The sequence below is a fragment of the Strix uralensis genome, chromosome 14 (genome assembly GCF_047716275.1).
Source record: "Strix uralensis isolate ZFMK-TIS-50842 chromosome 14, bStrUra1, whole genome shotgun sequence".
Classification (NCBI taxonomy): domain Eukaryota; kingdom Metazoa; phylum Chordata; class Aves; order Strigiformes; family Strigidae; genus Strix; species Strix uralensis.
In genome coordinates, this window is record NC_133985.1 from 18,694,907 (window position 1) to 18,708,299 (window position 13,393).

Genomic DNA, 13,393 nt, shown 5'->3' on the forward strand with positions numbered 1-13,393 from the left:
CATCATTCTAGGAAAAAGTGTTACTCTTATAGGGGGGATGTGAAACAGTGAAGAGGTTGTTAACGAGCAGCTCAGGGCTGTGGTAGTGGGTTCCTGTTGTGCAACCAGAAGCAGCTGCTGTCCCCGGCAGGAAAGCATCAGAGCGCAGCACAGGTACCCGGAGGAGAGGCTGGGGAAATGCAGCGGCTGCTCTTGTGGACAGTCCTGGTGTGGTAATGAGGTGCTCTGGAGAGGTGTCTCGGGAACCAGCTTTGCATTCAAGACCAAACGTTACCACTAATCCACATGGCATTACAGATGGTGTTGGTGGGATGCCCGTTCAGAGCAGAGCTTGCCAGGAAGGGACCCTTTGGCTGCAGGACACGTTGCCACAAGAGATCAAAATGATATCGAATCCTGACACCCTCCAAAGTCAGTGCAAGATCTCTCTACCAGAGCTGACCTGCAGTGATGACTGATTGTCAGAAGCGAGGGAGAAAAAAGAGACAACAGCGGAGGAAGGGGGACAGGGATGCTGTTAGAAATCATGGACCTTTTAAGATCTCCTTTAAAGTATCTCTATTATTGCAAAGATGAGCTGGCTAGAAACTTCTGAACGGACAGACAAAGTCTGAGATGCAAGAGAATGGGCCTAAGACAGTTTTCTATTATCTGGGAGATTTCTGTCTTAATGGAAGCTTTCAGAGCCAGCATGACAGTTGAGCTCTAAAATTATGCCCCCACAGGAACTGAGTGTGTTCTGATGGAAAAGACAAATAAATTGTGTTTTGTGATATGGTATTGGACACACAGAGTATTACTCTGCTGGTTCTCAAGTCACACAGACTCCATCACAGACAGTGAGCCTAAATGTCTTCTGTGGCAAAAATAAAAATTACCTTCTGGTCTCACTAAAGAAATACTTTGCTCCTATGGGGTAATACTGGTCAAGGTGGCTTCTCTGTTCATCTTGCAGAGCTCTGCAGAGAGTTTTCTTCTCCTCTGTGCTGCTAAGCTCTTTCTACTCTTGTGCACACATTTTTCTTTTAATTTTTCTTTTGACAGTATCTATTATCTCAACCTGTAAGTGTGAAATTAATGTTTACATAATTTGAACCAGTTAAAACTAATTAAAGTAAACCGTCACCTTCCAGGTTGGGCTGAAAATGGAGAATAGTCCATGCCCCAATACGCACACACATACAGCCACCTGCCTGTCACACAGCAGGATTAAATGACAACAAATCATAATGTCAGGTTAAACAAAGTTTTGCTACCCTCATGTCCTGCAATTTCAGTCATTGGAACGGAACTCTCCACATTCAAACCTGTGGTTTACAAAATAGATTTTGTACTTTCCATCTTGCCACTACTTTATTTACTTTACTACCTTCTTTACTCACCACTTCTGGGTGGTGTCTCCTTCAGGGACGCTAGCCACAGCTTCCATTATTGGCTGCACCGTTTATCATAATTCCACATTATTTCCTTTTCTGCCAATGGCAATCACACAAGAGCAATGGATTATTTACCTCCTTTCTGTTTAAATATGATCTATATATTTCAGCCCAGCTTAATAGCTCTTACATTAACAGTGCATTTGGTTCAAGATTTTAATTAGATGCATGTTCCAGTAACTCCTACCACAATATTTATTTCTCTGCTAAAAAACGGGATTCTGTAAAGAGCCTGCCTTCATGTTTTACAGTTTTTAAAGAGAAAGAGTCTAATGAACAATTTTTGGTGTTACACTTTTTTTTTTTTTAATCTGCAATTAAGGGAATGTAATTACTTTTCACCTTGTCTTCTGTTTGCTTTTTGCATTCCACTTCTCCTGTGCTTGGGGTGTGGATCATGTTTTATTTCATGACTGGAGAGCAGGCAAGGGTGTGCTGCTGATTCTGTGTCTGGTCTGTATTTTTGGTAGAGACACTCAGCTGCTACAAATCAACAAAGGAGTCAATGAAGCCAAGCTGGTTTAGATGAGCAAAGGACATAACCTTTGATCTTCTGCAAGGGAAAGCCCTTGACCCTACCCCTCCAAAAAAATCTAATTTTAAAAAAAAGTACATGACTGTCAATCAAATACATACTGTTTTCTTGGTGTTTGCTCTTGCAGGCTTTTTTCCTCCTCCTAGGAATGCAGTCGATAGAATTCAGATAAAAACCTGATACTTAAGAAAGACCCTTCAGCAAAATGTTTGTCCAGCAGTGTTAGAACTTGTCCCTGGATAATGAGTTAGATCCAGCTTTATTATTCTCTTGCAACTCTCACGCAATTAAGCAGCCAGTTCCAGTGTTCACTGAAACTTACTGACGGTTATCAGCCTGTATCTGCTCCTGCTGACAGTCAGTTTTACACTGCTGGAGCAGAGTGGGCTTGGGCCCATCTCTTGCAGGTTACCTGCCTACGTTCAGTACTTCCTTTCAAACCTCATGCTGTATCACTGATGCAATAACTTTGTAGGCTCAGCTGAGCTTTCCCTTGAACTTGCTCTCTAATTAACCACCGCTTTAAATTCTTATCAGCAGATTAACTTACTGCAGAAACATTCTGCATTTCCATAGCTTCCAAGCCACATAGGAGCATGGCTTCTGTCATCTTGCCACAACTTTGTCATTACTCAACATGTCAGCTGAAGTCTTAGAAGTTTTCCAGACCTTTTAATCTTTATGCCTCACTTAATATTGTTCCCTTCAAATAGATGTCGTTCCACCCACAGACACTTTGCCCCATGGGGATCTAAAGCAAGCTGGGTTGAGTAAAGACCCATTTCACACATGGAGAAAAACACAAGAAAGATAAGAACTCTAAATATAAGCCTCCATTTAGGAGGACAATAAAGCCCGTGCTTAAATCCATTCCTGTTGTAATTATTGATGTTATGAGAGCTATAGAAACTACAGCCTTATTTGTACTTGATGTTGTACAAATATATAATGAGGAGGAAGTGTTGTGTCCTGGAAGACTGCATAGCAATGTAAGACTAAAGTCAACAAAGAGATCCAAGCAACAGACGGGAGTACGGGAAACTTGACAAAACCTTTATCTACAGAGGGATTCCCTGGCCAAAACAAATTACCTGTTGAACAGCGCTGTGATTTCTGTGGGTATTGTGGCATATCCTCAGCCCAAAGCACATATTTAAGTCTAATTGAAGAAATTAAAGTTTAGCATGTGCTTCAGTGCTTTGCTGAATCAGGGCCATAATGCTGCCACCAGCCATTTTAACGCTGGACGAAGATGAGCTAAAGAATGTGTCTGGTATCAGTGAAATTCCTTAATGGCTCCCAAATTGGGCACATTGTGTCCAGCCAGTAGAACTGAAGTCCCTTTCTGTACTGTGATTTTCAACTCTGATTAAACCATCTCAGTATACATTCCCGAGGCCACTGATGTAATAGATTCCTTCCAGAGAAAACACTGTGTAAAGCAACGCTGCCAGGAAATGAGAGTCCTCACACTTGGTGCCTGTATTTATTGTAAATATCCTGACTGAAGTCTTTTGTGTGGTAGTTTGAGAAGAAGCTTGTTGTTGTCACCCTCCTCAACTGCACCATTGTCCAAGTCTGGAAAGAAATTGGGATCTCATCTGTGGTGAAAAAAATCCATCGTAGAAAAAGACATGAAATACACTGAAAATGGGTTGAATGGAAAGTAAGTTTCCTGGAGGTCTTGTCAAAATAATCTTCATCAACAAAGGACTCTTATAAACGCTATTGGACTTCAGCAGGGTTTTTCTTCTGTAATAGTAGATTCAATACACTAGTGCTTATTTCCCAAAAGTGATGCTCTCCCTGACCGTATGGTCACAACATGACCCTATGGTCGCAACATGACCCTCAGCCCCTTGCTTCAAACAAATTCAGCAGCTTAGCAGCTTTCTGTGGAAGGAGCCAGCTCACCTCACTCTTAGGCGTTTCCCAGAAACAGCAAAATTCAAGGAGAGTTTTGCAGCTGTGCAGGATAAAACTCTTGAGTGTTTGTGCTAGGCACTCTACCATGGCTGTAGCACAGGCTCGAGAGTTCTTCTGCTGGAATCAAGAAGCCCCTTGTCTGAGTACTCCAAATGTGCAAAGCTCCTTTATGAATTAAGCAGCTAAAATACATACAAAAGAAGCAGCCAGTTTGTTGGCATACTAATAGTATTAAATGTCATTATACTATTAAGTGTCAAAGATACTGAGCTTGGAACAGAATTCTCCCCTGCTGAAACCAGCTAGTGACTGCTGGCTATGGCATCAGGGCAGGCCAGCACTAACCAGAGGTGCACATCTGCTGTCTGTGAGTACACAGCCCTAGTGCTCTCTAAGACAGCATCCACAGCTACGTTCAAGCTGCTACTGAAACTTGTGGGTCTTCCTATGGACCTGACCGCTTGTTAGATCCTCATTAAGATGTCAGAGCTAAAGGCAGAGATTGTCATGTAAAATGAGGGGCAAGGATGGGGCTTAGTCCCACCACAAGGGGCTCCAGCCATTGTCCCTGGGAGCAAGTGAAGATGCTGGTCCTGGATGATAACTCCTGTGGTGGCTGTGGACCAGCTGCACCTGCCCTATGACTGCTGACAGGCCTCACCTGGTAAAAAAATATCACAACACTAACAAAAGAGCAGGTATTTTCCAAAAATGAGAGGGGAATATCTTAGTGAAATCACATGGCTTACTGGGTGTGCCTTTCAATCCCTCAGTGAAAACATAGGCAATGTGTCACCATAGGTGCCTTACTAATTAAACTGAGAACATACCACATCTATTTCTCAATGTCCAGTGCTCCTTTCCTGGGTGCCATTCGCAGCACTGGCTTCGATCTATGAGCTCCCTGTGTGGTTTGGTTAATGGCTGCCTTGGAGCATGCTCCTTTCTCCTCCAGCCACTCCAGCAGCAGATACCAATGGGGTGCTGTGTCACTGACTTCCTGAAACCAGGCTGCTGACAGAGATTTGGGCAGTTCTGTCTTACTGGAATTAACTCCCCGGCTGAGCCAATAAACCATGTATGTTGAAGTTAGCACAGAGCATAACGCTAATGCAAGTGAGAATCAAGAGGGTGCGTATCTATCTTAACCAAGGAAACCAAGCTGGTGACTGTCACAGGACACCTTTCACAAAAAAGTATGGAGTGAGTCAGCTGCTGATAAGGAAAATATAACCTTTTGCCACCTCTTTCTTTCTTTCTTTCTTTCTTTCTTTCTTTCTGAGAATCACATCTACATGTCAAATGATGATGAGCAACAATCTTACCCTTCCTTCTGCAGCCTGTTGGAAATGTAGGAAATACGGCTTGGTTGCTTAGAGAGACAGAAGTGACATGGAACCTGTGAGGACTTGAGGCCTCCCATTCCTTCCATGGTGTTTTATAGATTCTACCATCGTCCTCCCTTGCACATGGGAGATGGGTTATGATGTGGCAGAGAACGATGGTGTCACACAGCTGGGTGAAGCTAAGGGGCTGCACCTTTGTGTGCAAATACCAAAAAGTCTTTTTTCAGGAAGGCAGAAATAAGAAGGGACTAGGAAACCCACTCAAAAATATTCTTGGGTTTTTGTGGTTTTGTGATGTTTCTTCATTCTCCCAGGTGTCTCATTAAAAATGAATTAAAATGAGACAATTAGCTGCTACTGAGAATTTACAATGCTACTGCATCAAAGTACTTACTAAATAACAGCTGAGTAATTGGTACCTATCTCTGCTGTCTGTCACAAAGACAGTGGACATGGTGAGGGTCCGGAGAGATACGGTCTTTATTGAAGAAAGGAAATGAATGTTTAAACAAGAAAATTATAAACAACATATATAAATTAATATGATTAGCGGTAGCTTGACTGGCTTTGTTTTCTTTTTCTTTTTTTTTCCTGCTTCCTTCTAGATTTCTTCTGGTTGGCTGTAGAATGGGTTCCCTGGTGATCAGACAAGGAAAGGCAGAAATAATATTCCTTTCACAAAACCTCGGTCAAAAGGCCCTTGTGCTTCTTAAAAATGGAAAATGTGGCTACATGTCAACTGGAAACCACTGCCTGACAGTGGTTGCAGGACAGTTGAAGCTTCTTCCATACATCCCCTCTAACCTTGCTTCTCCTTCTGTTACTTCTTGAGCAGAATTCAGGTCTTGACTTACTGCCAGGACCAAAATAATGAAGTCCAACATTTCCCATGTCAAACCTACTGTGCACGCACCACCAGTCCTTGTGTGTGTGGTGCACACACATCGTGGACAGGGTGCCCCTCTGGCACATGCAGGTTTGATCCCTGGAGGCAGAGCCACCAGCCCAGGCTGCAGGGAGCCTGCCAACCCTCTGCTTTGAGCGGTGATTTACTGCTTTTCCACCTCTGCAGCATGGTACAGCTGCTGCTGCCTTCCCAGCTCTCCGCTTCTGGGTGGCAGGATTTCACCCCAGGAAAAGGAGGAAAGAAATAAGAAAAGTAGTAAGGCAGGAGAGTGGCAGCAGAGAATTTCTGATTAACTCTTTTTCACAGACTACATTTTTATTTGAGACTATACCAATTCCAGTTTTCATAACAATGCATTTTTCCTTTGACAAGTGCTTATTTAATTTCATATAGTTGTCTAAATAGTTATCACGCTGCTAATGTTTCCAGCCAGAAATTACTCCCCAATGTGCCAGATCCAGACCTTCCAGTAATTTGTGTATGTAAATTCAGATTATTATTATGTTCACATGAAATACTAGGGGTAACAAAATGAAAGAGCAGATACAATTTATCTGCATAAAAATCTGCATAAAATATTCACATATGGAAACCTAATTTTTCTTGTTTGTATAAATGTCTGAACATGTAAGATCTATCAATCAATCTCACTTGTACCCATACAGCTCAGAAGCGTGTCATATTTATTGTGTGAGTCCTAACATCATCTTCCAGTAGTTCATAAAATATGATCACTTCTAGGAGCTGATCGCAGTTCAGAACTGTATGATCATTTGGTTGCTACTGTGGGTCTAAAATGTCTGTCTTTTTTTTTTTTCCCCTGCTATGAATTTTTCTCATTCAACAGTCAACTAAACTATAGTGATCTGGGAATTAACAGCTGAGGACTGTTCAGCACTGCAGGATGCTTAATGCAATTAGCAAAGTTAATAAAATGTTGGACAGGTGCCTTATACCCGGAGGAAAAAGGCGTTGTTCTTATTTGCTCAGGATCAAACAGTTACATTACCTTGTTTCTTTTAAGAAAGCATTTATTCTTAAAATGGAATGAAATAAAGAGCAAAATCAATGATTGACCTGTTATTGGTTGAATTCTACAGTAAGCCTCCCTGTTTTCTACTTCCAGGAGAACAGCTCCAGGAAACAACATGTACCTACTTGCAGAGGGGCACAGAAACAAAAGGTACACTGAAACGGGCAAAGCCTGAAGAAGATTACTCTGGAATATCTAAGGAACAAGTTGAAGCCAGCTCTGAACCATCTACCTTTAATAACGGGTGGAGGACGGGGAAATATAACAGAGGTCAGAGAGGAGTAAGTATACTGTTCCTCCTCTTTTCGACAAAGCTGATCCTTGGAAATCACACTTATCAGCTTAACACCTGGAAAGATGGTAGAAAAACTAAGTCGATGAGAAACAGCTGAAAACTACTGATCTGTAGAACTGGGGGGGAGGAGAAGACTCCTGCTGAAAGGTCCATGAAGCATAAGAAAAACAAGAATGTTGCCAATAAGGTAAGTGTGTGAGTCTACTTGTATCTTCACTCAACAGCTCATAAACTGGAGGACTCCCCCATTTAGGGTGAATGTTTTCCTGCATCTGTCTTGACGGAAAATTAAACTAGATAATTCTCTGAAGCTATTTCTATGTTGGTTTTAGAGGAAGATCGGGAAGTCTGAGTGAGCGCCTGTAATAATGATGGGTCTTTAAAGTAAAAAAGCTAACATTTAGATAAAAGACCTTAAGAGAGAAATGTGGAATCAGTCTGTCAGGCTGCCTGCCCTCTGGATCAAGCCATGTTGTTCCAGGTTGCGTTGATTTTGTGCTTCCCTCACCTCTTCTGTATTTATATCCTTCTAAGAAAAGATTCTAACATGGCTGAAGTGAAACTGGAGGAAAGGATAGTCTTAGCTTCTTTATCCCTGTCCTGCCTCCTAAGCCACCCGCTGCAGTGGCATCTGTGCTCAGGGAATACACCCAGCTGCTTCTGACATTACACCTTTGCAGAAAGCAGGCGTATGAAAAATGGTGGCTGGAAGATACAGCATCACTTACATCTCTGTAATCATGTAAGCTTCCCTGTCTTCTGAACAGACATGGGGGTATTAGAGGGTGAGCAAAACCCCAAAGGGGCCCAACTGAAGGCAAACCAAGGATGCCCCATGCCACACACAGCTTGTGAGACACACACACACACACACACACCCATCTGCCTGTGTCCTTCAGAAATCTGCAGAGCACAGATGCAAAACCAAGGAGCATTTTACTGTTCCTGAGGAGGAAAAGGCAGAGACCCATGTGCAGAGGGCTGGTGTCTGTGTATGCAATTCAGTGTGTCTCTATCTGTCTTTAAACCTGGCCTGCAGAGCCACCCTCTTGGAGCTGAGCTTGCCTGGCTGGAGGCTAGTTTGTTCCAGAGGAAAAACCTGCAAAGGGACAGACTTGGAGCATGGGCTTGAGGCCAGAATTAATGCTGAGGTAGCCTCAGTTTCTGGGTAGAGCAAGTCCTTTGCATAGGTACAAAATGATTCTCAGTCCACAGGTGTTATCTTGATACCAGTGGTAAATATAAAATGGGAGGTGACTTACTGTTGTGGGCTTGGGCTGAGAAGTTGGTCATTGCTTGAAAGGACTGTAGTCACTTGCCTTCACTTAAAACAGAAAGCAGTCGATAGAAGCTGGTGGCTGAGATCCTGGACCGTGTAAGAGGAGCAGGCAGGACCTGCTCTCTTTCAGGGGTGGGGGAGCTCACTTCCAACCTGCATTTTGTGTTAACACGCAGGAATGCCCAACCCGTAGACACTGCCTGGGCTGACATATAGAGAGAGGTACAGATGTGCAGGCGGTCTGCTGCTTCCCTCCGCAACCCTGGGCTAGGAGAATTCCCTAATCCTGCTTATCTGCAGTATTTACACTCCTCACAGTGCCCAAGTGTCAGCAGGCATGGCACGGCTGCGTTTCAGCCTTGAGTCATCGGGTGAAAGAAGTCTGGTCTGAGGCCTGTAGTGACTAGAAATCATTACCTTGCGTTGGCTGCTTGTCCTCTGCAAGATGAATTTGTGGGCTTGATCTATTTTCCCCACATACATGCATAAAACGCCCACACATCTGGCTTGTATTAGCGTGTCCTCATTGGCAATTTCTCTAAAGAGGAACCAAACTGAGGAGAACTGGAGTGTTTTAACCAGCTGCAGCTCACCTGGCCCGTTGAGAGCGCAGGTATAGTGAAGGAGCAGTGGAGGGGGGGGTGCTGGTCCTGCTCATCCTCTGTTGCCATCCTAAAGCGGTGTTGCGCTCCTGTTCAATAAGATGGCCCTTCGCCAACATCTGTCGTAACCTTTCATTTATACAAGTAGGATGTTCTGTCCTCCCTTCCTACAAGCAGCCCAGTCGTTTTGCTTTCCAAGGCCGTGCACTTTAAGAAATAAGCAAATACATGTTGCCCCTTATTTTCACCTGCTGTGAGCCGAAAGGCTCCATTGGAATCACAGGTCTCTAAATGCGGGGTTCGGGCAGCGGGGTCCTGGGTCCGGGGGGGGGGGGGGGGGGGGGAAGGGGGGCCCTCCCGCAGCTGCGGGTCCCACGGGAGGCTCCGACTCTGCGCGGCCGCGGAGCGGCAGGAGGGGCCGCGTGGGGAGGGGGGATTTCGATCAGCACGACTGCCAGAGCCAATTATCAGGAAGAGGACGATATAATTATATTAGGGAACATCTGTACTTCATTAAAAGCCCTCGCGGGGCGGATTCACACCCGGCCACGTTATGCACAGGCGCTTCTAGATACGCCCCCCCCCTCGCGTCTCTCCATTTACCGCGTACGGCCGCCGGCGCCACCGCCCCGGGCTCAGCCGGTCCCGTTCCGCCCCGGGGCCGCGCCCGGCTCCGCGCCGCCCCCCCGGCGGCTGCACCTGCCCCCGCGGCCGCCCCCCCCCCCCCCGCCGCAGCCGGTCCCATCCCGGGCGCGGCGGGCAGGCGGCGCTCTGCGGCCGGGCTGCTCCGGGGCGGTGCGGCGCGGTCTCCTCTTCCTCCTCCTCCTCCTCCTCCTCCTCCTCCTTCTCCTCCTCCTCCGCGGCGGCGGCGGGCAGATGCGGCGGATCCTGGGGCGGCTCTCGCCCGCAGCGGGCTCCCGTCCCCCCGCCGCCCCCATGGACGGCAGCGGGGGCAGCAGCCGCGCGTAGCTCGGTGAGTCCCGCCGCGGCCGGTGCCGGTCCCCTCCCCCAGCGCCCTGCCCGCCACCGCGCTGCCGCAGCCGGGGATGCTGCTTCCCTCTCCCGCGCTCCTCCGTTTCCCTCTCTCCGCGTAAAAATCGCCCCCCCGGCGCCCCACGCGTGTTGGCGCTGGGGCCCCGGCTGGCGGCGGCGGCGCCGGGGCTGGGCTGCAGGGACCGGTTCGGCCACCTGCTCCCTGCGGCTCCGGTTCCCTCCGGGGGCTGCGGGAGCGTCGCCTCAGCGGGCCGGTCCCTGCTGCCGGGATGGGGTTTGGGGGGGTGCTCCCCGGTTGTGTCGCGGCGGGTGTCCCGCCTGCCTTCCTCCCTGGTCGGAGTCCTGGGCCGGGGGGGGTGGGGGTGTGCGCTTGGACTCCCAAACATTTGGTTCGGGGTAGGACTTCAGCAATAGCAATCTTGGAGTTATTTTCTTTCAGCTAAATTTGATTTAAACTGACTCAGCGGCTGTAAGAAGCTCAGGGAAAAATGTCAGTTTGAGGATTGTTTCCTTTACCTTGGGTTTGAAGACCTTGCTCTGTGTATTCGGTAATGATTTCTTCTTTTAAAATAATTTTGTTGTGCTTTATTTACTCCCGGAATTTAACAGTCCTCCCAGACCGGCTTGTTAGAGGCTGAAATAATCAGCTCCAAGGCACAGGCAGTGCCCTTGGTCGTAACAGGTGCAACGTGCATATTCTTAGGAACAATGAAATGGTTTCAGCATTCAGGTTTATTTGTATGCTCTGCATTTCGGTGACTCTGAAGAAATTGTCATGCCATGTTATGTCAAAGATGTGCTTACAGCGTGAGCGTGTCCGTAGTTTCTAATTAAGAGGACGTGGGAGCAGCTGCCCAGACCGCGTGTGTCAGTGATGGCTTTAATACCCCGGGTGTTCCTGGCTGACGCTGTATAGCTTGGGGTGTTTTGGTGGCTTGTGTGAGGACCCGCACTGGTCCCTCAGCGAGGTTCTGGCATGGCGTGAAACACCCGGAGATGAGCAGAGGAGGAACCATTTGTGCTCGGATTGTATTTTCTAGACTTGATGGTCCTTTAATAGAGTTCCCTGCCCCTGTGTTTTCAGAGTAGGGTGGCGGTGGCACATCTAAACCTAAAATACTGACCCTTATATTCCACAAGGAGATTTCCTGGGCAGGAGTTTCATAGATAAAAAATTGTCATTGCTTTAGTAGCTTCATGGGCTCCTTATTTAAGGCAAAAATCCAGAGTAGCACCACACTGGTAACTGACTTAATGGAAGTCATTCAGGAGTTAGAGCTGTAGATCAGAAGGAAATTAGGCTGGAATTTAATTATTGCTCTCAAGCCGATATAGCACAAAAGGTGTATTCCAGCAGTCCTTACCCAAGTTCAGCTCCTGCTGTGGGATACCTGTGCTCTGTGATGCAGGCCGTGGCACCTCCTGCCTGGAGAGGTCTCTGCCCTCGGCACTGCAAGATGCACCTTGCTGATGCCCTGCTTTCCAGGACTCTTTAAATCTTGCTTATTTTGTTAAGGATGGGAGGAGGAGTGCACTGCCTGTGTAGGATGGAGAAGGATGACAGGGTAGAGGGCTGAGGATGAGGAGTGCATTCATTTGTTACCCTCTGGCTCTTTATAGATTATAACAAAGAAATGGTAGAGCAGAGGAGTAGATAAGGAGCATCAAGACAGCAGTTAGCAGAGGGATTTGGGGCACAGACAGATGTAAAGCCAAAGTACTCCTATCATACACTCTCTTTAGACAAGCATAGCGGGAGATCAGCTCCCTGCATTTAGTGGTTGTGGGTAGAGCCGGGGGAAGGTGCCTGGCAGTGAAGTCTGTTCAAGCTGTCCTCTTGGGTGGTATTAGAGATGTCTAAGAGGTCTTAGCTTATTGTCAGAGATGCTCTGAGACTGCACTGTCTTGGAGCTATGCCTTGTTGCTTACCCCATCATGAGAGACAATGCTGCTTCCCCCAGGAAAATGGTGAGAAAGGAAGTCATGGTTCTGTCTTCTGGGGCATTCAGCCCTCTGCAGAGGGTTTCCCAGTGATGGGGCCTGCCAGCCCACGCTGATGAGTTGCAATAGCAGTGAACTTTGTGGTGTTCAGTGGTACCTACAAACCTTGGGACAGCAAAGGTCTTGCAAAGGAGGTGGAGAAACAAAACCAGCATTTCTGCTGCTGTGTTAACTTCCCTTGGACTTCTTACAGCCTCACCCACTGATGTAATTCCATCCCTTGTCGTTCTTGGTTTACAGCAGGTGAAGATAGGAATATGTTTCTGCCTCCTCTGAGGCACGGCATTTTGTATAGTTCTAATTCAGCCAACCAAGGAAGGTAATTACCTTGTTAACCCTTTGTAAGATGTGACTGATACAGCTCCCTCTGGTTTATTAGGTTAAATATTAATACACACAGTGGTGAGTACTGTTAAAATACAGCACACTCCACAGAAAGACAGTTGAGGAGAAAACATTTCTATTATAACATCAAGTCAGCTTCACCTAAGGATATTCAGTTGCAAAGATTTAAAGTGTTTTAATCAAATTTGGGGACAGTAATCTTAAAGGATTCTTTAAAAATCCTTAGAAATAATTAGCAGCTTTATTTAGCATCTTGGGTGATTTACACTGGTGAGAGAGTGATTTGTCCTTTTCGCATCGCTGGCAAAGCGTGATGTTGCTGTGAGTAAGCTGGATAATGTTTACAGATCTGCTAAAGCAATCAGGCTCTGGATGGTGGTCCTTTAATTGCCTCACGCTTTTCTCGCTATACATGCTTTTTAACAGAGTTTTGAAAATAATCTCTGGCAGTCAATCACTTGTTTAGGCTGCAGATGCTGATCTGGTCAGGGATATGTCCACGCTGCCGTCATGGATGCGGCTTGAAGCACTCTTTGCTCTGCAGGAGCGTGTCTGTGCCTGTGTGGAGCTCAGTGCACCCTGATGCTGCAGGTACCAGCTCTCGCTGTGCTGAGCTCACCTGTGCACCAGGAGCGCCGTGTCCCTTCCGCTGGCTGATGCACCTGTGGGAAACGAATCAAGGTGGGGTTGGTGCC

General features: G+C 46.5%; 1 protein-coding gene across 1 annotated transcript in view; it reads left to right on the forward strand.

Moving 5' to 3' along the window:
- The first annotated feature begins 7,443 nt into the window (after positions 1-7,443).
- RASGEF1C (RasGEF domain family member 1C) overlaps positions 7,444-13,393 on the forward strand; it is an 83,512-nt gene continuing 77,562 nt past the window's right edge. The window contains exon 1 of the mRNA XM_074883581.1: positions 7,444-7,665. Coding sequence (XP_074739682.1) covers positions 7,630-7,665 — 36 coding nt within the window. The 5' untranslated portion in view covers positions 7,444-7,629. The remainder of the gene's footprint in view (positions 7,666-13,393) is intronic.